At 40.1% G+C, this 24230-nt stretch overlaps 3 protein-coding genes across 4 annotated transcripts in view; 1 reads left to right on the top strand and 2 right to left on the bottom strand.

The window, feature by feature from the left end:
- LOC120423628 (protein yellow-like) overlaps positions 1 to 24230 on the top strand; it is a 564570-nt gene that overhangs the window by 413227 nt on the left and 127113 nt on the right. The window lies entirely within an intron of this gene.
- LOC120423630 (kin of IRRE-like protein 1) overlaps positions 1 to 24230 on the bottom strand; it is a 366108-nt gene that overhangs the window by 168648 nt on the left and 173230 nt on the right. The gene's annotated exons all lie outside the window — the stretch shown is intronic.
- LOC120423629 (piggyBac transposable element-derived protein 4-like) lies at positions 14834 to 16896 on the bottom strand. The gene has a single exon (XM_039587495.2). It carries the CDS (start codon positions 16894 to 16896, stop codon positions 15631 to 15633), a length of 1266 nt encoding a protein of 421 aa, XP_039443429.1. The 3' UTR covers positions 14834 to 15630.

The raw sequence follows: 24230 nt of genomic DNA on the forward strand, positions 1-24230 counted from the left end.
TCCTAACCAGACGAAATAAAATTTCCAAATGAATAACTTCAAACTGTCACCGATATTGCCTTCTCTATTCTAACTTAACCATTCAGCAACTAGCATTCATTTATGTGCCCCGAAAGTGCCTACTCCCCGAAATTGAAACATTGATCGTCTTTGCAACGACATTCGTTTGGCCATTCCGGATCCAAATCCCAGATCCGTCCGTCACTTTCAAATGCTTCAACTTCATCGCAGCCTGGATTAAACGTCAACGGCAACTTCCGGGGGCGGGGGCTCCCTTCAGCTGTCCGGGGTCATTCCCAGACTGCTCCTGTGACACTGACAGACGAATGTACAGCTGTTGCCAGCCCTCACGAGAATGGTCAGAATATCCCACTCTCCCCCGAGAAAGCCACTCCGGCGTTTGCGTTCATGTCAAACGTTAGATTTTAATCCAATGTAGCACTTTATGTCACTGTCAGGATAAAAAGACAGTCCGGTTTGGACGGGGACAGTTTTAGGCCTTGCCCCATGTGGGGACGACCTCCTCTGGAAGACCACATCCGGCAGAGAGGACACGTGATGGGTGCTTGCAAGTGATACTAGGGGAGGGGTGTCAATTCTTAGCATTACTGAAAAAATACTTGATTGATTGATTACTCACTGCTCATTAATCAAAATCTTTTAATTTTTGTATTTCAAGATCCACACTCTCAACGGTTCCCCCCTAATCCCAAAAGTTTTGCCCTCGTAATAATGAAAGCAGGACATTTATTTTCGTTTGATTCGGCAAAATGGTTGAAAGAAGAAGAGTGCACTGTACACTGTACACTGTCTGCATGGTGTACAGCTTTTTACGACGATGGCTCCAAAAATGGAACATGAACGTAACCTACGAAAACGAGTGCTGATTATGTCACCTTTAGGCTCGACACCCAGCCACAATGCTGGCTGACTCAGGAAGATGGGCCATTGCTAACAGGACTCTATGGACCGAAAAGTGTCACTCATTAGAAAGTCATTGCTTTAGTTGTTTTGTGCTGAATAATTAAACTGAGAAAAAAATAATTGTAATTTTTTACCACAATGTTTTTATGTGACTAAAAGACGACTTATGTATATTGTTTTAATAATAGGGCCATATTTAAGGGGTTACATACATGTAGAAAATCTCAACATTTCATATTTCCGAATATTAATTAAATCCTTTCAAAGATGAATTCATATATTTCATGGAGATATGTCATGATTTAAGTGAGTAGAAGACGATTTAAGTTTAAAGTTTTGCCATGCGCAAAGCGGACTGTCAAACTTTGTGAGCGTTTTTCTCGGAACACCGAGTTGATTTACGGGTGCCACGATATCTCGAGATTGGATGGACCAAATTGGCTCAAATTTGGGGTGAAGACTCTCAATCTTTTTTATATCCCGTGTGCATGACGAAGGCCGATTTTGAAATTTTGCTTTTTTAAAAAATGCAAAACTCAAAAACTGACGATTTTTTATATGAAAAACACAAAAATATGTTTATCTTCGTCGTGCACACGTGACCGGTTTAATGAGTCTTCACTAAAATTTTGAGCCGATTTGGTCGAAGCAGTGTTGAGTTATCGTGGCACCCGTTTTTTGAAACTGCTAACTTAGAATAGCTATATCTCGGCAATGATGCAACCAAATGTCTTAAAATTTATGTTGATTATAGTTGAAAATGTGTATGTTGATGTCCTGAAAACAAATAAAAAAGAAAAATTTGAGTGTGTGCCAATACCAACCTTTTGACATTTTTGCCGATTTACATGTATGTAACCCCTTAAACCATGTGGACTTCTTTCTTTGAAATTCCAGACCCCGACAAACAAAAAATGCAACATTTTTTTCACTTTGCAATGGAATTTCGCCTAAAATTTACCAATTCAAAGAAACTAGCCTCAAATTGGTAAAACAACTATTTTTTCTGTAAATTTTCAACAAATTCTAGATGTTTTATGTTTTAGCATTTTAAACATTTTTAAGTATTTTAAGTATTTTGATTATTTTGGGTATTTTAAATATTTTATGTTTATTAAGTATTTAAAGTATTTTAAGTATATTAAGTATATTAAGTATTTAAAGTATTTAAAGTATTTAAAGTATTTAAAGTATTTTAAGTATTTAAAGTATTCAAAGTATTTAAAGTATTTCAAGTATTTTAAGTATTTTAAGTATTTTAAGTATTTTAAGTATTTTAAGTATTTTAAGTATTTTAAGTATTTTAAGTTTTTCAAGTATTTTAAGTATTTGAAGTATTTTTAGTATTTTAATTTTTAAGGATTTTAAGTTTTTTAAGTATTTTAAATAAAATTGGGGCCGGGACTGTGGTGTAGGGGTAACGTGATTGCCTCTCAAGTATTTAAAGTATTTTAAGTATTTTAAGTATTTTAAGTATTTTAAGTATTTTTAAGTTTTTTAAGTGTTTTAGGTATTTTAAGTATTTTAAGTATTTTAAGTATTTTAAGTATTTTAAGTATTTTAAGTATTTTAAGTTTTTTAAGTTTTTTGAGTATTTTAAGTATTTTAAGTATTTTAAGAGTTTTAAGTAATTTAAGTATTTTAAGTATTTTAAGTATTTTAAGTATTTTAAGTATTTTAACTATTTTAAGTATTTTAACTATTTTAAGTATTTTAAGTATTTTAAGTATTTTAAGTATTTTAAGTATTTTAAGTATTTTAAGTATTTTAAGTATTTTAAGTATTTTAAGTATTTTAAGTATTTTAACTATTTTAAGTATTTTAAGTATTTTAAGTTTTTTAAGTATTTTAAGTATTTTAAGTATTTTAAGTATTTTAAGTATTTTAAGTATTTTAAGTATTTTAAGTATTTTAAGTATTTTAAGTATTTTAAGTATTTTAAGTATTTTAAGTATTTTAAGTATTTTAAGTACCGTAATCTGGGGTGAATCGGGACTACAGTCTGAATAGGGACAGCAGTTTTTAGAGCACTTAAAGGTTTTAAATTTAGAAATGGATGTACACATTTTGTTGGCCTGAGTCTGTTCTAACCGGAACCAACCAGAAAAATCAAAATATTGTGCTCCAACATAGTTAAAACTGCTGTCCCAATTCGCCCCATGTGTCCCGATTGACCCCAGTTTACGGTATTTTAAGTATTTTAAGTATTTTAAGTATTTTAAGTATTTCAAGTTTATTAAGTTTTTAAAGTATTTTTAGTATATTAAGTATTTTAAGTATTTCAACTATTTTAAGTATTTTAAGTATTTTAAGTAGCCCGGGTAAAGTGGAAACGCTGAAATGATTGTTGTCCTCTGCTCTCATTTCGCAAATAGCCATACAGAGAACCACGTCCCATTCAACCGGCTCCGTTGCTTAATGGTTACGGCTTCTGTCTCCCAAGCAGAAGGTTCAGGGATCATATCCCGGTCGGTACCTTTGAAATTTGGAATCAGGAATTTGAATATGAATAACAACTAAAATGAATCAGGTGGGATTCGAACTCACACCTTTGGATTGGTGGTGGTCTGGGACGCTAAGCAGTCGGCCATCAGAAGGTTTACACTCTAGCAGTGCATTGATCCGTAGTGTTGAAACATGTTATCTCTTCTTCTTATATTATTAAATACGCGCTGATCCCTGATTTGCCTGACGGGATTGGAAGTCTAAATATAGATCGAGTTTCCTTCAGATGCTTGCTCCTATGTTTAGGCGGGGCTGAACAATGCCCAGCGACCTCGGAATTGGACCGCAAGGAGCTCTGTCATTCTGAAATGGGTTGTTGGAAGCAGCGCGAGGGCTGTCACCACCTAATACCCGGGACTGAGATAAGCTGTATCAGCATTCGGCATGTACACAGTCTGATACAAATTATTCTTTCCCATAATATCGCTACCGGTTAGCGGGTATTGGATTCGACCACACAAACACACACACACACACACACACACACACACATTAAGTTTTTTAAGTTTTTTAAATATTTTAATTATTTTAATTATTTTAAGTATTTTAAGAGCGAGTTTTCATCAATGTGTAACAGGTCGTATCGAGGTGCTCCGATTTGGATGAAACTTTCAGCGTTTGTTTGTCTATACATCAGATGAACTCATGCCAAATATGAGCCCTCTACGACAAAAGGAAGTGGGGTAAAACGGGCTTCGAAGTTTGAGGTCCAAAAAACATAAAAAAATCTTAAAATTGCTCGCATTTCCGTAAAACTTCATCAATTCCAACTCTCTTAGATGCATTCGATAGGTCTTTTGAAACACTTCAAAATGTGCCATAGACATCCAGGATTGGTTAAACTTTTTCTCATAGCTTTTGCAAATTACCGTTAAAAATGGATTTTTTTAAAACCCCAATATCTTTTTGCAACAGCCTCCAACACCCATACCAGGGATGCCACATGGTTTTCTTAAAATGTCTGTGAAAAAGTCTGTGTATGTCTGTGTAATTGTCTAAAATTCAAATATACCAATTTACAGTCATAGAAATCCATCAGATATTGCGTTTTTAAGCATTTGAAGACAAACGAAATAAGTTTCGGTTGATATTTTTACAAAATAATAATTTAATGAAGTTTTTTAAAAGTCTGTGCACCTCAAAAAATGTCTGGCACGAGCTCAAATGTCTGTGAAACATAGACAAATCTGGGTATCTGGCATCCTAATTTCATGGACTATAAAACTATGGTATTAACTTTTTGGCCAATCGCAGTTTTTCTCATAGTTTTTTTGATTTTTCTATAACAAACTTTTTACAACGTTAGTTTTCGCCCTGCTTCGATAGCGGCACTTTTTGGTCTCAATTATGTTATATTCGGAATCCATACTTGAACAAAAAAAAATCCGGTTGTATTGCGCAATTCTCACTAACTTGGACTTCGCACTGAATTATTGCTATCGATCGCACTATTGCGACTTCTCAAGCTGGCTTGGGAAATTTTAATATTCTCAAAAAAAATGATCATAGCGAGCCGATGTTGCTCACCTGTCAATCGCAATTTTAAAGTGCGAATGTCCAGTTTGGTGGAAACTGCGACTGGAAATGTAAATAAACAACTGCAGGTTGCCTAGTTTTTGGAAATTTTGTTGTCAAAAGTGCGAGAGAAAAGTGCGGGCCAAATCCAAGTTACAGTGCAAGGATCAATACTTACTTTCTGAAACAATACTCACATCACACGTCTTTAATTAAGTTTTTTTCCCAGCCTCGTGACAAATTGACTTCTAATGGAGTTTCCAGCCTCTCATTGATTTCAATTTCCCGGAAAACCTCTTTCATCCTTTTCCGGCGCAAAGCGCCTCAAAGTACACTTCATTAGTAGATGATTTCATCATCAGCTGTGCCGTACGAATCGTAATGTAAAACAGTGTAATTTAGAAGCATGAGTGGGTGTGCTTTTCACCTGGTGTGAAAATACCTTCCCCCTCCACTTTTTCAATAAAACTCGTTGATTCATTTCGTGTGATACATTTCTTACCCGGTGTCGCGATTAAACACACCTGCTGTGAGTCTGTGGGGAGTGGTGGCTTAATTTTCACCTTACGTGTGCTGAATAATGAATTCAATTAGTGCGCAAGAGAGTTCAATTGCAATTAAAGTTTGAGCAGACCCCGCTTTCGAGGTTGGCCAAATTTTGTGCACATTCACCATATTTTGTCGCGAGAGAGGAGTGGGGAGTTTCCTCGATTTTTAATGAACAGCACACGGTAAACACGATTTTCGTTAATTGGGCCAAATGGGAAATTTATTACTACCTAGCGGAGATGACGGTGGTGATGATGCTGACGATGGCCATCACGCCGGAGCACGCCGTTTTTAAGTAATTAGTCGTTTATTAATAATTAACACGACTTGTTAATTAGTATGTGCGCACGCCCTTCGAACGGGAGGGAACTCGCTTTCTCATTACGATAATTGAGTGAGAGTATCGAGATAGGTGAAAAAATGTTGATCGCATGCTTTTTTTTTGGGATTTCTTTAACAAATTTATAAATAGCAACTCAGCAACCAAAACAGTATCGAAAAGTTGAATTTTTCAGCACTGTAATTTTTTTTTAGCCTAAAAACTGATAAAAGAGTTGAACGAAAAACAAATTAAAGTATTCAATTTTAAAGTTGAACCTCGAAGAAAATTAAATCAACACTAAGTTAAAATACAGTTTATGACACTTGAGCTTCAATTCCCTTGAAACATACTCAACTTTTCAAAATCTCTCCTCTTTCAGAAAGGATCCCCCACATTAAATTACCTCATAAAAGATTACCCTCACAAATTGTTGCGTAATTAAGCCCGGCTGTTTTAGTTCATGTCGTTGGTGGTTTTCCATCAAGTTGGAGCAGGATCAAAGGAGAAAGCTCCCGCAGAATCCGGCCAGAACCTCTCTTCTGGCTCGGAAGTGGCACCAGCCGGTAATTGTTACCCCGTCTCTCAGGGCTCTGGCCGTTGTCTCGTGTGACGACGACAATTTAAGTGTTTTATACCCACGTGAGTATCACATCCTTGGGTTATGGGTGTGTAGGTGGGTGATTAAACGGTTAAATGTGGCTCAGCTTTGCATCGCGAACGGGCCACGGGAGTCAGTTAATGGGAGGGTGAATTATTGCGGTTATAAATGGTTGGGACTAAATGAAACTCGCATTAAACTTTGAAGGTTTTTGAAGAATCAAAAAATGCTGCAAAAAACATAAAAAGAAATGTAGGCTGGAAATAGAAAATGCATGGGCAACAAAGCATTCTCACCTGACGAAAATAGACTTTAAAAACATTTTTGTAAAATGCTTATAACAGAAATAGGAATAACTTTTTGTAAAAGTCAAAATCAATAGAAATGTTCACAGAAAGCTGCTCTACTGATTGGTGTACTTGGTTTTAGTAAATTTCAAGGAACACCCCGGATTATCGAGCATCATTCAGACACCACCGCATAGAGTGATGGGAATGAGTTTTTTCCTTACTTACTATTTTTAAGAAAATTCTTTCAAATCTTGCTTATTTCATGATAAAGATCTGGATTTTGAACCCTTCAAATCTCCACAGGAGTGCACGTACGACGATTTAGAACCGACTTTTACGCCCTGGTGCAAATCTCGAAATGCTTTTCGACAGATGAGAGCGAATTCGGCATCCCATCCCACATGGGTGACATTGGTTACGATTTTCGGTTTTATAGACCACGCGTGCGACTTCTCTCCAGAAAATGGGAAACGTTTCGAGGAAGATCAACGTGAAAGATGTTCGTTCCACGCGTGTTTGTGTTTGCCTAACAAATTGAGTGACGTTCAGCATGTGTCATGGGTGTATATTTGGAGTTATTCACTGTTAAAAAAGGAAGATTTAATAATAATTGATTTTTTGCTTTAATTGTGTTTTTACATCAAATTTTAAACAATCAAAACTAAACAAAAAAATCTAATATTTTAATTTTCAGTGCAGCAAAGGTCGTAATCGTCATCATTCCGGGTAAGGGTTTACAATTTCGTTTTAGCGAAAGTGGATTTTAATGGATGGTGTGGTCTGGGCCTGCCTCCAGCCTCGAGGGAAAGTGTCGTGTCAGCGGAATTCCGGATCCGGTGAAAGATGGCGCCGCGATAAAGCAGCTGTTTTATGGCACGTTGCCCTCGCTTGTGTGAGTGGGTTGCAACTAGGCAGACAATGTGTGACAAGGTTAGCGAGGATTCGTCAATATGTTGTAACGGTGCTATTCCGGAAAAAGGGTTGATTTTAATCAGCATTTGGGGGATTGTGGTTTCTAGGGGGAAATGAGTTGAGTTGAGTTGAGTTGAGTTGAGTTGAGTTGAGTTGAGTTGAGTTGAGTCTGTTTCAAAGTAGTCAAGAATAAAAACAGAACTTTCTCTCGCAACCAGCAAACAATCCCAGCCTGATTTATGAAGTCCCCGGTGACAGAACTAAACACATCTCAACCGTTTGAAAAGGGGTCCACTTTCAAATCCTTTACGCAAACATCCTCCAACCAAAACCCATCTCTCAACGACGACGACGACGATTCCGCTCTTTAAGGTGACAACAATATCTTCATCCGAAGGGAAACCCGCAAATTTATTGATTCTTCCAAAGCCTCGGTTGGGTCATTTTTTACCCTCAATTTATAATCACTTATACACATGTATACAATGTCGTTTGCTGCTCGACCCTTAAAAGAATCTTAAGGAGGTACTCCGAACCCCTTTGGCTAGAGGCAGTAAAATCCAGGGTATTGCACGAGATAACGGGTAGAATTTGTGTGGAAGCTTTTACTGTTCCAGAAAGCGTCGTAAAGGAGCTTTTCCCAGCTTGCCCCTATATAGCCTCTAATGTTGGCTTCCGCCTGAACAGGTTACAATACTTATCTATTAATCCTCTTGCTCCTTTTCCACCTCCTCCCACAGCTGACAAGGGTTATAATTTCCCGGGTTCAACCTTGAGGTACATCTAAACCGAGGGAGTTGGGATTTTCCAGCTTACCTGCGAAAAAGAAAAGTGAAAAAGAAAGACATTAGATTCGGAAGAAACGAAGTTATCATTGGGGTAGGAAAATAATTCAAGCAAAAAGTCCACGAAGTCAACGTTCAAAGCTTTGCCTGATGATTCTAATCTTGAGAACTCCAAATTAGTATTCCTAGCCTCAGCGCAAGAGTCAGCCTGATGGAAATCGACCAACCGTGAAACGAATGGCAACCTTGAGGAAAAGTTGTTGTTTTTTCCCTGAATCCTAACCATACGCATGCCAAAACAACGTGTAACCTGTAATAGAACCGCGGGGCTTAGTGAAGGGATCTTTCATGTAAATGGAAACGAAATTGGCTTGGGTTGAATCTTGGCAGTCGGGGCACGATTTTTGAACCTAGGACTTGCTTGCTGCTTGTGGAAGGAACTGGCTTAGCAAGATACAATGATGGCATGTTTTTTTGAAATTCTTAGTTTTATAAGACAAAAAGACAAAAAAGACTAAAAAGACAAAAAAGACAAAAAAGACAAAAAAGACAAAAAAGACAAAAAAGACAAAAAAGACAAAAAAGACAAAAAAGACAAAAAAGACAAAAAAGACAAAAAAGACAAAAAAGACAAAAAAGACAAAAAAGACAAAAAAGACAAAAAAGACAAAAAAGACAAAAAAGACAAAAAAGACAAAAAAGACAAAAAAGACAAAAAAGACGAAAAAGACAAAAAAGACAAAAAAGACAAAAAAGACAAAAAAGACAAAAAAGACAAAAAAGACAAAAAAGACAAAAAAGACAAAAAAGACAAAAAAGACAAAAAAGACAAAAAAGACAAAAAAGACAAAAAAGACAAAAAAGACAAAAAAGACAAAAAAGACCAAAAAAAACAAAACGTTCCTGAATTCCAAGTTCACACCAAAAGTATTCGCCAGCCACGAACAGCATCAGTCAATAAATTATTGAAGCAATTATGTCTTTTTTATTTACCCTGATAAACGAGTGGGAAACCACGTTCACCACAACCACAGAGGAAGCCGCGATGTGGGGGCAGTCAAACACAAAAAAAAAACAACCCAAACGGTACATTGAACCAAGCACTCTTCAGAGATAATGAATTTAAATGAACGCGACGTGGCTTCCTGGAAAATTTTGTCCGCCAAGTTGTCATTATTTTATCACAAGAAGGCAATTAAAAATGTTGATTTGTCGACCAAAAGTTGGCAGCGACCCCCAGGTGGCCATAAATAAGACCCCCGGCGGGCTATCCGATGCATGCCGGCCCCGAAGAAATGATTCAAAGACCCGACATTTGCGTATCTTGAGATGAACCACGGTGTGGGCGGTTAAAATAATGGCTAAACCCTCATTAAACTGTCCTGACAAGCCGGAAAATGAGGCAATCCCTCGCCGGAAGGGGGGAAGATGGCCGACAGGTAATTTAGACTGCCGGGGGGCCGCTCATTTTGGTGAAGTTTGGGTGACGAGGGGCAAACAAGATAAATAAAAAAAGGACATCGCTAGGATGACATTGGCACCAGTGGTGGGTGCATGATTTGAGGACAGGGATGTCATCTCATTTTTTTTTTGAAATCAGCTGGTTGAATAAAATTGATCTGGGCTGAACACGATTTGGGGTTGAACCTATCATGAAGCTTGCCCTAAAGTAGGGCTGAACCTGAACTTGGACTGAACCCAAACTAAGACTGCATCTAAACTGAAGCCGAACCTGAACTGGGAATGAACCTGGACTTGACGAAACGAAACGAAACTATTGGCACTACGCCCCCCGGGGCATGGCCTTCCTCTAACGTGGGATTTCTGCTCCAGCGCCTCTGACGAGACAGGAGAAACCGGGACCGACGTTTTACTTCACCATCCGATAGAAGCTCAGTGGATAAGGCGGGAATCGAACCCGCGTCTCATAGCATCATCGGGATCGGCAGCCGAAGCCGCTACCCCTGCGCCACGAGACCCACTTGGACCTGGACTTGACCTGAACCGGAAATGGGACTGAACCAAACGAAGATATGAATTCTTATTGGGGCTGAACGTTAACTGGGACTGAACTTATACTGGGGCTGAACCTAGACTGTGGCTGAACCTTAACTGGGGCTGAACCTTATTTATATATTAATCGGTAGAGTTGAACTAGAACTCGAACTGAACCTGGACTGGGACTGAATTGAACTTGGACTGATACTGGACTGGGGATGAACCTGGACTGAACCTAAATTAGATATGAATATGTATTGGGGCTGAACTTGAATTGGAACTGAACCTATACTGGAGCTGAACCTGAACTGGGACTGAACCTATACTGGGGCTGAACCTGGATTGGGACTGAACCTGAACTGGGACTGAACCTGGACTGGGGCTGAACCAAGACTGTGGATGAACCTGAACTGAACCTTATTCATATATTAATCTGTAGAGCTGAAATAGAACTGGGGCTGAACCTGGATTGAGACTGAATTGAACTGGGACTGAACCTGGACTTGGGCTGAACCTGGACTGAAAAAAAGTTGAAAAAGTAAACACATTTTTTCAATTATTTTATGATTGGGTTCTTTTAAAGCAAATACATAAAAGAACTAGTGTTGCAAATATGATACCTTGAATTTAATAATGAAAAACAAATATTACATTCAAAAATGTGTTTATTTGACTTATTTTAATTTTTGCTTGTTTAAAATTGTATAGATATTGTTTTTGACGATTGCAATTAAATACCTTGATATATTTTTTTATAAAAAGAAAACATTCAAATTTCAATGATCGTTGCAATTTTTTGAAGTTTTTGATACATTTTTCAATATTTTAAAAATATTTCCAGCGATCTATTTTCAGTATGAATAATTTGATTTTAAAGCTTTTTTTTTAAACTTTATCACTAAAAAGTTGTTCTGGAAAAATACATTAGTTTTGCTTACTTATTTATTTAAAAAGAATGAAATTAGAAAAAAAAACTTAAAATTTAAGATAGCACAGTCAAAACTGAAAGAAATAACATTTATTCTCTTTTTGTAAATTTTAAGACAACAATTACACAATTTTACGAAATGGATAATTTTGTTTTCCTGCACAATTTTTTCAGTTAAAAAATATCAATATAAAAATTATAAGAATTAAATTCAAACATGAAGAATGTTCTTATAATATGTTAAAATTTGATCTCAAGCTTATTTTTTTAATTCAGACAATAATTTTATTTATTTAATACTTCATGAACAGCCTTAAGGGCCGGTCATAGAAATATTTTAAAAAGCCGTCGCGGGCCGGATGAAATGGCTTCACGGGCCGGATCCGGCCCGCGGGCCAGACGTTGGGCAGGCCTGGACTAGACTGAACTGAACCTGAATTGGGACTGAACCTGAACTGGGACTGAGCCTGGACACCCAAGTAACATTTTTAAACCAACTAGCCACCACTTAGTTTTATTGAGGTTTTACGATAGCATCTTGATTGCTTTAAAGTTTTATTTAGGCATTCACCGCAACCAATAAGCAAGAGCTAGTTAGTAGGTTCTAACAAGGTTTTATGCCTCGGGCATAAAACCTTGTGACAATAAAAGCTAAATGGCTTTTGATAAGGTTTTATGAAAGTTTTAAGAGAGTCTTGAAATCTTTTTATCAATAAAATTTCAACCGCAGCTGAATTTTAGCCATCAATTGCGAGAAATAAGCTTTCAAATTATTTTGATTACCTCTAATATCTATTATTTATCTTCGCCATATTTGACAACCATCTCCATAATTTCATTTGGCAAGACGAAGACTTATTTTTGCCAAAATAAAACCTATTTGGCATAAGACGTTTAAGACGTATGAAATGTCATTTTTCCTTGACTCCTGACTAGGTTTTAACAAAGGTTTTATCAAGGCTGACCCGCCCGTGTGGATCAATCGGACCGCGCACTGGACTCACAATCCAGAGGTCGCCGGTTCGAATCCCGCGGCGGGCGCTCTAAAATTCTTTGTGTAAATATGGGTATTCGGCGCCGTCGCTCCGTGCCATACTTTCATACACTTAGGAGCCCAGGGCGGCGAAGTCCTTGTAGATAAAAGGAAGACACTAGTGGTTGGTACTAGCAATGGTGGCCGACAGCTATAAAGTCAACTTCGTTTTTTTTTATCAAGGCTTTGAGGATGTTGTTAAAATTCAGTTGCAAAGCCTTGAACTCCTATGTAGGTTTTATAAATTGGCCGTAACCACCTTTTGCGGAGGTCCTTTTGGGTTTTAAGTGGGGTTTATCAAGGTTCTGGGGAGTTTGTTACGACTAAGGGGTTTTAATGTTGGTTTTGGCTGAGCGGTTGTGACAGCTTTGATAAAGCCTAAAATGTTACTTGGGCTGTGGCTGAACTTGAATTGGAACTGAACCTATACTGGAGCTGAACCTGGATTGGGACTGAATCTATACTGGAGCTGAACCTACACTGTGGTTAAACCTGAACTGGGGCTGAACCTGATTTATATTTTAATCTGTATAGCTGAGCTAGAACTTGGACTGAACCTGGACTGGGACTGAATCGAAATGGAACTGAACCTGGACTGGGGCTGAGCCTGGATTGGGACTGAACCTTAATTAGATATGAATCTGTAGTGTGGGACTGGAACTGAACCTACTTTGGAGCTGAACCTTAACTTGAACTGAACTCTTAATTAGATATAAATATGTCTTGGGGCTGAACTTTTTTTTTTGTCGAGCCATAATACCACTGCGACCAATTATAGGAATATTGTGGTGTGACCCTTTTTTATAGCAGGGACTGGGACTGGGACTGAACCTTGACTGTGCCTAAACCTGGTCTGGGGCTGAACCTGGACTGGGACTGAACCTAAATTAACCTTCGGGAAGTCGCGCTAGTGTACTTTGTGCACCAGATTTGAGAAACTTCGAAAAACAATAGTTTTTCATGAAACAATCAAGCCGTAGCCTTGTTATATGCTCAAGTTAAACATTTTTACTGACGGAAACAAGTTTACCTAAGACATTGTTGAGTAAAAACTATTTTTAATATATTTTTTAAAATAGTGTTTTTGGGTTGGTGCACAAAGTACACCAGCGCGACTGCTCGTGTAAGTATTTTTTTGGTGGAATGAATACCGGAAGTTACACATTGTTTTTATAAGTCTCAATCAGGATCAATTGACCCCAAAACTGTTTCATTGTATTCAGGAGGGCCTCTAATTCCGACTTGATGAAAATATGGGTTCTGAATACGGTCCGGTGGCCCTTGGGGATGTTCCGAAGAGGGGACATTTTCAGAAATCCGGTCCACAAGGCATGATGGGTGTCAAACTTCATAATTTTCAACGGCAAACCTCAATATGAACATTTTTAGTGCAATAGGTGATCTGGCCACAATACGGACTACCCCGGTGGCCCCGGGGATGTTCCGAAGAAGGGACATTTCCGAAATTCCGGTCCGCAGGGCATGATGGATGTCAAACTTCATAATTTTCAACGGCAAACCTCAGTTTGAACATGTAAAGTGTCAGAGATGATCTGGCCACCATCCGGATTAACCCAGTGGCCCCGGGGATGTTCCGAGGAGGGGACATTTCCGGAATTTCCGGTCCACAACGCATGATGGGTGTCAAAATTCATAACTTTCAAAGGGAAACCTTTATATGGACATTTTTAGTGCCATAGGTGATCTGGCCACAATACGGACTGACCCGGTGGCCCCGGAGATGTTCCGAAGAGGGGACATTTCCGAAATTCTGGTCCGCTAGGCATGATGGGTTTCAAACTTCATAATTTTCAAAGGCAAACCTCAATATGAACATTTTTAGTGCAATAGGTGATCTGGCCACAATACGGACTAACCCGGTGGCCCCGGGAATGTTCCGAAGGGGGGACATTTCCGGAAATCCGGTCCACAAGGCATGATGGGTGTCAAACTTCATTATTTTCAATGGCAAACCTCTATATGAACATTTTTAATGCCATAGGTGATCTGGCCACAATACGGACTGACCCGGTGGCCCCGGAGATGTTCCGAAGAGAGGACATTTCCGGGAATCCGGTCCACAACGCATGATGGGTGTCAAAATTCATAATTTTCAAAGGGAAACCTCTATATGGTCATTTTTAGTGCCATAGGTGATCTGACCACCCTACGGACTGACCCGGTGGCCCCGGGGATGTTCCGAGGAGGGGATATTTCCGGAAATTCCGGTCCACAACGCATGATGGGTGTCAAAATTCATAATTTTCAAAGGCAAACCTCAATATGAACATTTTTAGTGCAATAGGTGATCTGGCCACAATATGGACTAACCCGGTGGCCCCGGGAATGTTCCGAAGGGGGGACAATTCCGAAATTCTGGTCCGCTAGGCATGATGGGTGTCAAACTTCATTATTTTCAATGGCAAACCTCTATATGGACATTTTTAGTGCCATAGGTGATCTGGCCACAATACGGACTGACCCGGTGGCCCCGGAGATGTTCCGAAGAGTGGACATTTCCGGGAATCCGGTCCACAACGCATGATGGGTGTCAAAATTCATAACTTTCAAAGGGAAACCTCTATATGGACATTTTTAGTGCCATAGGTGGTCTGGCCACAATACGGACTGACCCGGTGGCCCCGGGGATGTTCCGAGGAGGGGACAATTCCGGAAATTCCGGTCCACAACGCATGATGGGTGTCAAAATTCATAACTTTCAAAAGGAAACCTCTATATGGACATTTTTAGTGTCATTGGTGGTCTGGCCCTAATTCTGAGTGCCCCGGGGATGTTCCGAAGAGAGGACATTTCCGGAAATTCCGGTCCACAACGCATGATGGGTGTCCTAATTCATAACTTTTAAAGGGAAACCTCTATATGGACATTTTTAGTGCCATAGGTGATCTGGCCACCATACGGACTGACCCGGTGGCCTCGGGGATGTTCCGAGGAGGGGACAATTCCGGAAATTCCGGTCCACAACGCATGATGGGTGTCAAAATTCATAACTTTCGAAGGGAAACCTCTATATGGACATTTTTAGTGCCATAGGTGATCTGGCCTTAATTCGGACTGCCCCGGGGATGTTCCGAAAAGAGGACATTTCCGGAAATTCCGTTCCACAACGCATGATGGGTGTCAAAATGCATAATTTTCTGTCTAAAAAAATATTTTGATTCTTCTAATAAAACAAATTGGTGTTTCAAAAAGTACTTTTATTTCACATATTCCAAATGTTTGTTCAATATCCGTGACGGATAGATGACGTTTAGACCTCCTCGTTAAATTCACAGTTATTACAGATCACTTGAACAGTTGAATGCTTAGCACAGGTAAAATTGTTACACTTGTCGCAGCGCTTAGTCGTGTTAGTATTTACACAACCTTTGCATTTACCTCGTTTGCGGTCTGACAACGGCTGCGGAACGGCTTCTTCGTCGAGTTTTAGGTGCGAGCGCAGGGTGAATCGGATGTCCTTAGGAAGCGTCGGAATCTTTGATCTAATCAGCAAGTGTTCCTTCATCAGCTGCAGCGCCAAGTTCTTCAGGAAGATTCGGCGACGACACAGGTTCTTATCGGCAGTGGCAAAGTATAAAACTTGGCTGTTGATTCCACCTATGTTGAGAAGAATATAAAACACAGCTTGTGTCCACAACCGGGTGGTCCTGGAAACCGAATAGGCTGCGCACATTTTGTCGACAGTATCGACTCCTCCTTTTGTCTCGTTATAATCCAAGATCAATTGGGGTTTACCGGTAGACGGGTCGATTTCCGGCTGGTCGTGCATCGTCGACATCAGGATAACCGATTTGTTCTTTTTGGGAACAAATGATACCATCATTGTATCTTCCTGAAATCCGAAAAGTGATGATTTTAGTTCACGCGACTTGTTAGCCAGGAACTCCGGTGGAATCTCTCGTTTGTTTTTTTTCAGCGTTCCGAGACACGTGAGACCTTTTTTCAGCAGATCGGCCGCCAAATCTTTGCTCGTATACCAATTGTCGAATGTGATGTTTCGGTTCGACTTTTCCAGCGGCTCAACCAATCTTTTCACAATTGCAGCAGGTGAATTTGATACCTTGTGCGGGCCTTCGGGATGTTGACCACAGTACAGCTCCAAGTTCCACGTGTAAAACGTTACAGCATCGACGAAGGCTTGCATTTTGATGCCAATCTTCGCAGGTTTCCCAGACATGTACTGTAGGAAGTCGCACCGGCATCTGCATGCGTGCAACATCTCGTCTATTGTCATAAACGAGCCAGGTACGTAGCTCCGCTTACTGTTCTCAATAAACTTGTCGTAGATAAACCTTATCGCTGCGAGCTTGTCGGTTTTTCGGCGTTCAACTCGAGTTGACTTGTCGTCAAAACGGAGACATCTCAGCAGAAACAGGAAGCGCTTGTAACACATGGCTGTTCTCAAAATAGGCATTCCGGTTCCATCACTTGCCCACAGATCGATCACGTTCGTGTGACCGGATTGCTGAAGCCCAATCAAGTACAGTATGCCGATTACAGCAAGGATTTCAGCCATTGAGGTGTCGCTGCAATCTCTGTCCCGTGAATACTTCCCTGAAAGAAAAAAAAAGTTATAAAGTCAGTTTACTTTTTTCGATTTTTTCAACTTACCCGTGAGCCTCTTCTCTTGAATGATCAAATTCGTGCAATGCACGATGGCCTCCAGCATTTCAGAATCGAAGATTTTTTCGAAAGCACTTATCTCGTCACTGATCCCCGCGGAAGCATCGGTTAAACCCGCCTTGAACTTCACAATGTTCTTTTTTTTGGTCTTCGTGGACTTGAAGGGTGTTTTCTTCCACTTAAACGAATTTTCCTCTCCTTTGATGGCCTTCTGCGAACCTCTTCCGTAGAAAAATCCTTCGGTAGATGTTCCTTCATGCTCCGTCTCCGATTCACTTTGTTCGCTGTCAGTTTCATGATCGCTTTCAGTAATTTTTTCTTCAGAATCTGTGTCGTCAGAATCGCTCTGGTCTCCAGCATCCGGTGTCAGGTCAATGAGCGCATCTCGACGGGCTTTATCCATGACTAATCAAACCACAACTTGGTCGCCTAGTTGACCAGAATGACGGTCCAGGTCAATGTTCGGGCTTGGCTTCGCTACCTTTCAGCTGCTTCGACTTCTCGCTTGTACTCCGTATCTGCAACTGTCCGAATTCTCTGCTTCCGCTCCGCTCCGCTTCCTCTGCTTCCGCTTCGCTTTCTTTGCTTTTGCTCCGCTGCCTCTGCTTTTACTCCGCTGTATCTGCAACTGTCCGAATTCTCTGCTTCCGCTCCGCTCCGCTTCCTCTGCTTCCGCTCCGCTTCCTTTGCTTTTGCTCCGCTGCCTCTGCTTTTACTCCGCTGTATCTGCAACTGTCCGAATTCGCTGCTTCCGCTCCGCTCCGCTTCCTTTGCTTTTGCTCCGCTGCCTCTGCTTTTACTCCGCTGCCTCTGCTTCTGCGTAATTACAACTGGTCTGCTTCACGTATATCCGCGGTGGAATAAATTTCCAGAATACTTTTCTTAAATTCACGTGTGACACGAGCATGCCTTCAACCGCACGCACATGGTTTCTCAAGCGATGGATAAATCTACACAAGTTGTAGCAGTGTGGGAAAATCAAAGCGTACAAAATACATAAAACAACTTCCTTATTAGAATGATTGTTTTCAAAATTAGTTGAAATAATCTCACTGGAATTTTTCAAATGAAAATCTTATTGACATTTAGCTGTGTTCCACATGGTTAGGTCACTTAGTGGGAGCCGCACGATATTATTTTTTGTTTGAAGAACCATGAAGTTTCAGTTCCAAAATATCCATTTAGTTTTTCTTCAGTTAGTTTTCCTACAGTTAGTTTTTCTTCAGTAACTCACCTTCACACAAAGCCGTCGTTTCTGGTTTGCACCGGAAGCAGAGAACCAGCGGCTGAGGACAACAACAAAGACCATTCCCACGTCATGTCTTTTAACGTCAATCCCTCCCCTACTAACCCCTAGCAAACTGCGGGCAATTGGCTACCCTTCCACTAATATTTACACACAAAATCCTATGTAATTACTCTTAGCTTCAAGAAAACTGTAATTACAAAAGCCGATTCGACGTCTTCGGATTCAATATTACGTCCAGAGATTTTCAGGATTTCAGACCCCCCCCCTCCCCCCTGTCCCGCACTTTTCCTATACCTTTAACATGGGCTGTCACAAACCTCAAACCTCCCCCCCCTCCCCCTATTCATGGACGTAATTTTTGAACGAACCTTAATGAGGTCCCAGTACCAGAAAAGACGACAAAAAAATCATTCCATGAAAAAAAAATCACCAGACATGCTAGCGCAAAATTCGTCTTCTTTTTCACAAAATTCGATGTTTGGAAACACAACAAATGTTTTTAATTTTTCTTTCATAAAATTATTTTTTTTATTGTTTTTTTAGGTCCCTTTCGGTGCGAGACATTTCAAATGACTTTATCAAAGAAAAATGTTTTAGTTTTGGGAAGTTTTTTTTATGTATTTGATTTGGTAATTCATGGCAACGTGTGTTTTCAATTTTTCTGCCAATTTCCCATTCAATCATATTTTTGTAAAAGTCTGTATCATGAGGCCGTTGCAAACATTTTTCAAAAGTTTATGTTTCTATGTGTTTCCACAAAGCCCCGAAAGCGTTTTTGACTAACAATCTTGAGCAACATTTGAAAGGGGCGGTACGACATTGCTCTTACGGCTTTTCGTCTCATTTGAACGCGTGAAATGAAAGGCCGTAAGAGCAATGTCGTACCGCCTTTTTCAAATGTTGCTCAAGATTGTTCATCAAAAACGCTTTCGGAGCTTTGTGGAAACACATAGAAACATTAACTTTTGAATAATGTTTGCAACGACCTCATAATACATACTTTTGCAAAAATATGTTTGAATAGGAAATTGGTAGTAAAATTGAAATTTTTCTACTCACCTTTTCCAATGGATACAGGTTTGATGAATGTAACACCAATGTAATCACGTATTTTAGTAAAATTTCTAAATCCAAAGGGAAAATATCACCAGTTATTTTTCATTTTTTTGATTAGTTTTATTTAGAACTTACACAGATCATAAAATTCAGTAAATTGATTTCCAAATTTGAAGCCAAATAATTGCTGTCCCTTTTCAGATTATAGTTCCGATTCGTCGCAGGTGACGGTATGCAATTGGATTGTAGATATATTTTCCTTCATTTAGCTTTAAGAAAAATGTAAGATAGCAGACTCGATCTTAACCAGGTCCCAGTACCATAAAGGACCTAATATAAATAATTTAATGAATAAAAATCCTCCTTTATTCTAAGTGCATGGGTAATCAAACCATAATATTCTAAGAATCCTTCTAATAATTATGAGAATCAAATTTTTTAAACATTCAAAATTAAGATTTTGCCATTTTGATAACAATCTAGCTTTATGTGACAAAGGCACAAAATGCGTAAATTTGATTTAATTAATGTTTTATTTAACTTTTTAGTTTAGTCCCTTCGTGAACAAAGAATTGAAAAGCTTTTATCACATTGTCATTTAAACATATAATGTTTTTCAACCATCATGCCTTGCGGACCGGAATTTCTTAAGTGCCCCCTCTTCGGAACATCCCCAGGGCCACTGGGCTAATCCGGATGGTGGCAAGATCATCTCTGACACTTTACATGTTCATATTGAGGCTTGCCGTTGAAAATTATGAAGTTTGTCACCCATCATGCCTTGCGGACTGGAATTTCGGAAATGTCCTCTCTTCGGAACATCTCCGGGGCCACCGGGTTAATCCGGATGGTGGCAAGATCATCTCTGACACTTTAAATGTTCATATTAAGGTTTGCCGTTGAAAATTATGAAGTTTGACACCCATTATGCCTTGCGGACCGGATTTCCGGAAATGTCCCCTCTTCGGAACATCCCCAGGGCCACCGGGTTAATCCGGATGGTGGCAAGATCATCTGTGACACTTTAAATGTTCATATTGAGATTTGCCGTTGAAAATTATGAAGTTTGACACCCATTATGCCTTGCGGACCGGATTTCCGGAAATGTCCCCTCTTCGGAACATCCCCAGGGCCACCGGGTTAATCCGGATGGTGGCAAGATCATCTGTGACACTTTAAATGTTCATATTGAGATTTGCCGTTGAAAATTATGAAGTTTGACACCCATTATGCCTTGCGGACCGGATTTCCGGAAATGTCCCCTCTTCGGAACATCCCCGGGGCCACCGGGTTAATCCGGATGGTGGCAAGATCATCTGTGACACTTTAAATGTTCATATTGAGGTTTGCCGTTGAAAATTATGAAGTTTGACACCCATCATGCCTTGCGGACCGGAATTTTGGAAATGTCCTCTCTTCGGAACATCCCCGGGGTCCCCCGGTTTATTCCGGACGGTGGTTAGATATCTGATGACATTCTTGTTGGTGAAATTAACAACTTTGTAGAACATTGTTTCTTCCTATTTGGAATTATATTCGATTTATTTTAAAATTTCTGACAGGTGCACAAAGTACACCACGCGACTGCTCTTGTAGTTTTTTTTTGCGCGACTTCCCGAAGGTTAAATATGAATCTGTAGAGTGACTGAATTTGGTTTAGAACTGAACCTAAGGAAAGCTGAATTTTAATTGTAAAGACAATGTTGAAAGCAAAATAGAATCTTAATGTTTTGGCCCAAATCTCAAACCTGATCTGATTTTGACACCTCGTCCACCTTAATTAAAACCTCAACAATTCTCAATAACTCCCTTTGAACTTTCAAATCACATCCAAGTCCCACCAAACCAGTCATGGCTACAACCCTAGCCTAATAGATTCCCGCCAAGAGCAGTTATTTAATTACGCCGGCTGCTGTGGCCGGAAAGGAGCGCCAGATTAGAAATTGTCAGCTTCTCCGAATCTACCGCCACAAAGTCAAACCCCAGCCCTCGCCGCAAACCGTATTCTACTAAATTATTCCCATTTCGTAGCTGCTTGAAGTCCTTTCTCCGTAAGGCTGTTGGTATTTATCTTGTCACTCGGTGATTGAGGCAACGGAAGAAAAAAAGGTAATTAATTAAACTTTTCTTGGCTGATAGTGCGTGGGGGAACCGAAAAAAAATTTTGTGCAGTCCTTTGGAAATGGCTCGCCATCAAAGGATTTTGCGAAAAGTTTGCGATTGAACGGATATCGAAGGCGAAACTTTAAATTAAACGTTGTGATCTGAATGAGAGTGTTTGAGTTAGAGGAATAAATTAAGCTGTTCAATCGGTGTTGCTTCGAACCTTTATTTCAACACTTCAAACAATCTTTGAACATCTTCAATCTTCAACACTGGTAGAACCTCCTCGAGTCGATCTCGCTGCTCCAAGTCCCGCTCCCGTCCACCTCCAACCCTGGTGACATCCGCCTCCGCTAGTGCAACGGCCTGACCAATCGCCAGCAGTAGTCGCCTGTCCGCGGGATTCAGCTCCTCCATAACAGTGGCCATGTTCCGCAGGTAGCGCTTGGCCACCGTCAAGTCCCCGTGGATGTGAGCCTGCAGGTAGACCCTTAAGCAGAGATTTCCTTGCGTTACGGTTTGCTGTTGATTCCGGGGACCGTATAACTGGAGCAGGATCAGCTGGGCCTCGGCGAATGTGTTCATGCCGTCTTCGACGGCGTTCATGGTGACCAGGTACAGGGCGTAATCTTCCAGGGCGCGGGCGTAGACGGTGCTTGGGGATCCGTAGTGGTGCCAGGCAAGACTGACGGCTTGGGTGATGAGCAACTTGGCTTGACGGAATAGCTTGAGTGGGACGCAGGTTTTTGATAGGTGACTGAAGATCTGGATCACTTCTTTAGGAGAAGTTCGTTGATTTAGATCTTTGAAAGCTTCAACGGCGTACCGATGACTGTCTTCAAACTTGTATTTTTCGAAACATTGCACCGAAATTGCATTGTTCAAGCTAATCTGAAGTTCGACTGGAACTTCCAGGCTGGTCATCTTGGATCGAATAACTTCACCGCTCCTCTCCTCTTCGGAGTGTTTGGTCAGTACTTGCGAGACAAGCAGCTGACCCATAACTTCAAGCTGACGCAGTGGCTGACCATCAGTCAAACCGAGAGCAACTTCAAACACTTGAATCGCTTCTCTGTGCCAACCAGCTTCCGCCAGGAAACGTCCCAACCTTAAGCTGCTTTCAAAATCCAACGACTTTTCCTGTGCAACGTTCTTCGTGAGTTGATCAACGTAGTGGGTCCTCTCGGTCTCCAAGAACTGAATGCACTTAACGATCTTCCACTGATACCGGTCACTATAACCCAAAACCCTTGTCAAGTTGGATGGTTTCAGCAAAATCTCCCGAAGATCTCCAATACGACTGGGATGCTCACAAAGCTCCTCCAAGGCGTTGATCATCACTTTGGTGGGAAGTGATTCAATCTGCGTTGCTACGTGCTCAACTGGCATGCTTCGGATGAAAGACTGAAGTGACAGGTTCCGGAGGGATGGAGCTGAGCGCAACCACTGGTCGAGTTCTGCAGCGACTCTGCGGCGTTCAGAGGCCGCAAAGTCCCATTGTTTTCTGGCAATTAATTTGATACTCGAAACAGTAATGATTTGTTGAGGCTGTAAACATCGACTTAAGTACTTGGTTGATTTGATTTACCTATTTTCAGGTACATTTTTTGCTAAAAAAAATAATTAAAGTTTAATTTACAGAAAATTAATTTGAAGTACATAAAAAGAAACAGCTAACAAAGTTGTTTCAACCAAATAAATCATATCGAATTTCAAACAATTAGTGCTGAAACAGGATACCTTTATTTTATAATTGACTAATGGCTTTTTGATCATCAGAATAATTCCAATTATCACGTGTTTAACACAAAATCCTCAAATTACCTGCAAAAGTTCATTAACCCCGCGGGAAAACTGGCAACCATGCAACACATCCAACAAATTCACCGTTAATAAAGAGCCAATAAAGGCACCGCGCCGAGATCCAATTTGTATGGAATTGAATTTCCACCATTTGCATATAAATCGAATGAATATTTGAAAGTCATCCATAATAACAGGAGTGCGTACCAAACCGGGAATGCAAAATGTTTTCTTCCGTGCCCATCAGTTCCAGGATTCCCACGATCATTTAACAACTGTGCGGAGGAAACATTTTTTTTTTCTATTAGCTTCATGAATAAAAAATCACTTCATTCTGCGCGAGCCTGGCGGGCACTGTGTGTGTAAAAATGTATAAATTTTCACATTTATCATAACCGCCCGTAAACTGCTATTACCGCGTATTTATGACGAGTTTTTTTTTTTGTTGGTTTGTATGATTTCGTTTGCTGGGTTTGTGTGTTTCTCAATGGAGCAGTTTCGAAACTGTTGTTCCGTTAACCTAGCTCCGACAACGCTTTTATTCCCTGGTGAATCACTCCGGAACTGGATGGATTGGATTGCGCAAACCGAGTGTAAACATTTGGGCCGTGAAATATTCATCATATTTTTAACAAATAGTACTTGGCAGCTGGAAGAGATGGCGGGAGGGGGAAAATGAGCAGGGTTTGAACAAGCTCGGAATTGAAAATGGAAATGTGAGAAAGTGAAAGAAAATTAATCAATAAATATTGATCCTTGCACTGTAACTTGGATTTGGCCCGCACTTTTCTCTCGCACTTTTGACACTAAAATTTCCAAAAACTAGGCAACCATCAGTTGTTTATTTACATTTCCAGTCGCAGTTTCCACCAAACTGGACATTCGAACTTTGAAATTGCGATTTGCGTCGGCTCGCTTTGATCATTTTTTGAGAAAATTAAAATTTCCCAAGCCAGTTTGACAAGTCGCAATAGTGCGATCGAAAGCAATAATTTAGTTCGAAGTCCAAGTTAGTG

This window comes from Culex pipiens, chromosome 2 (genome assembly GCF_016801865.2).
Source record: "Culex pipiens pallens isolate TS chromosome 2, TS_CPP_V2, whole genome shotgun sequence".
Taxonomy (NCBI): Eukaryota; Metazoa; Arthropoda; class Insecta; order Diptera; family Culicidae; genus Culex; species Culex pipiens.

Coding starts and splice junctions, on each gene's coding strand:
- LOC120423629 (XM_039587495.2), bottom strand. CDS start 16,896: ATGGCTGAAATCCTTGCTGTAATCGGCATACTGTACTTGATTGGGCTT.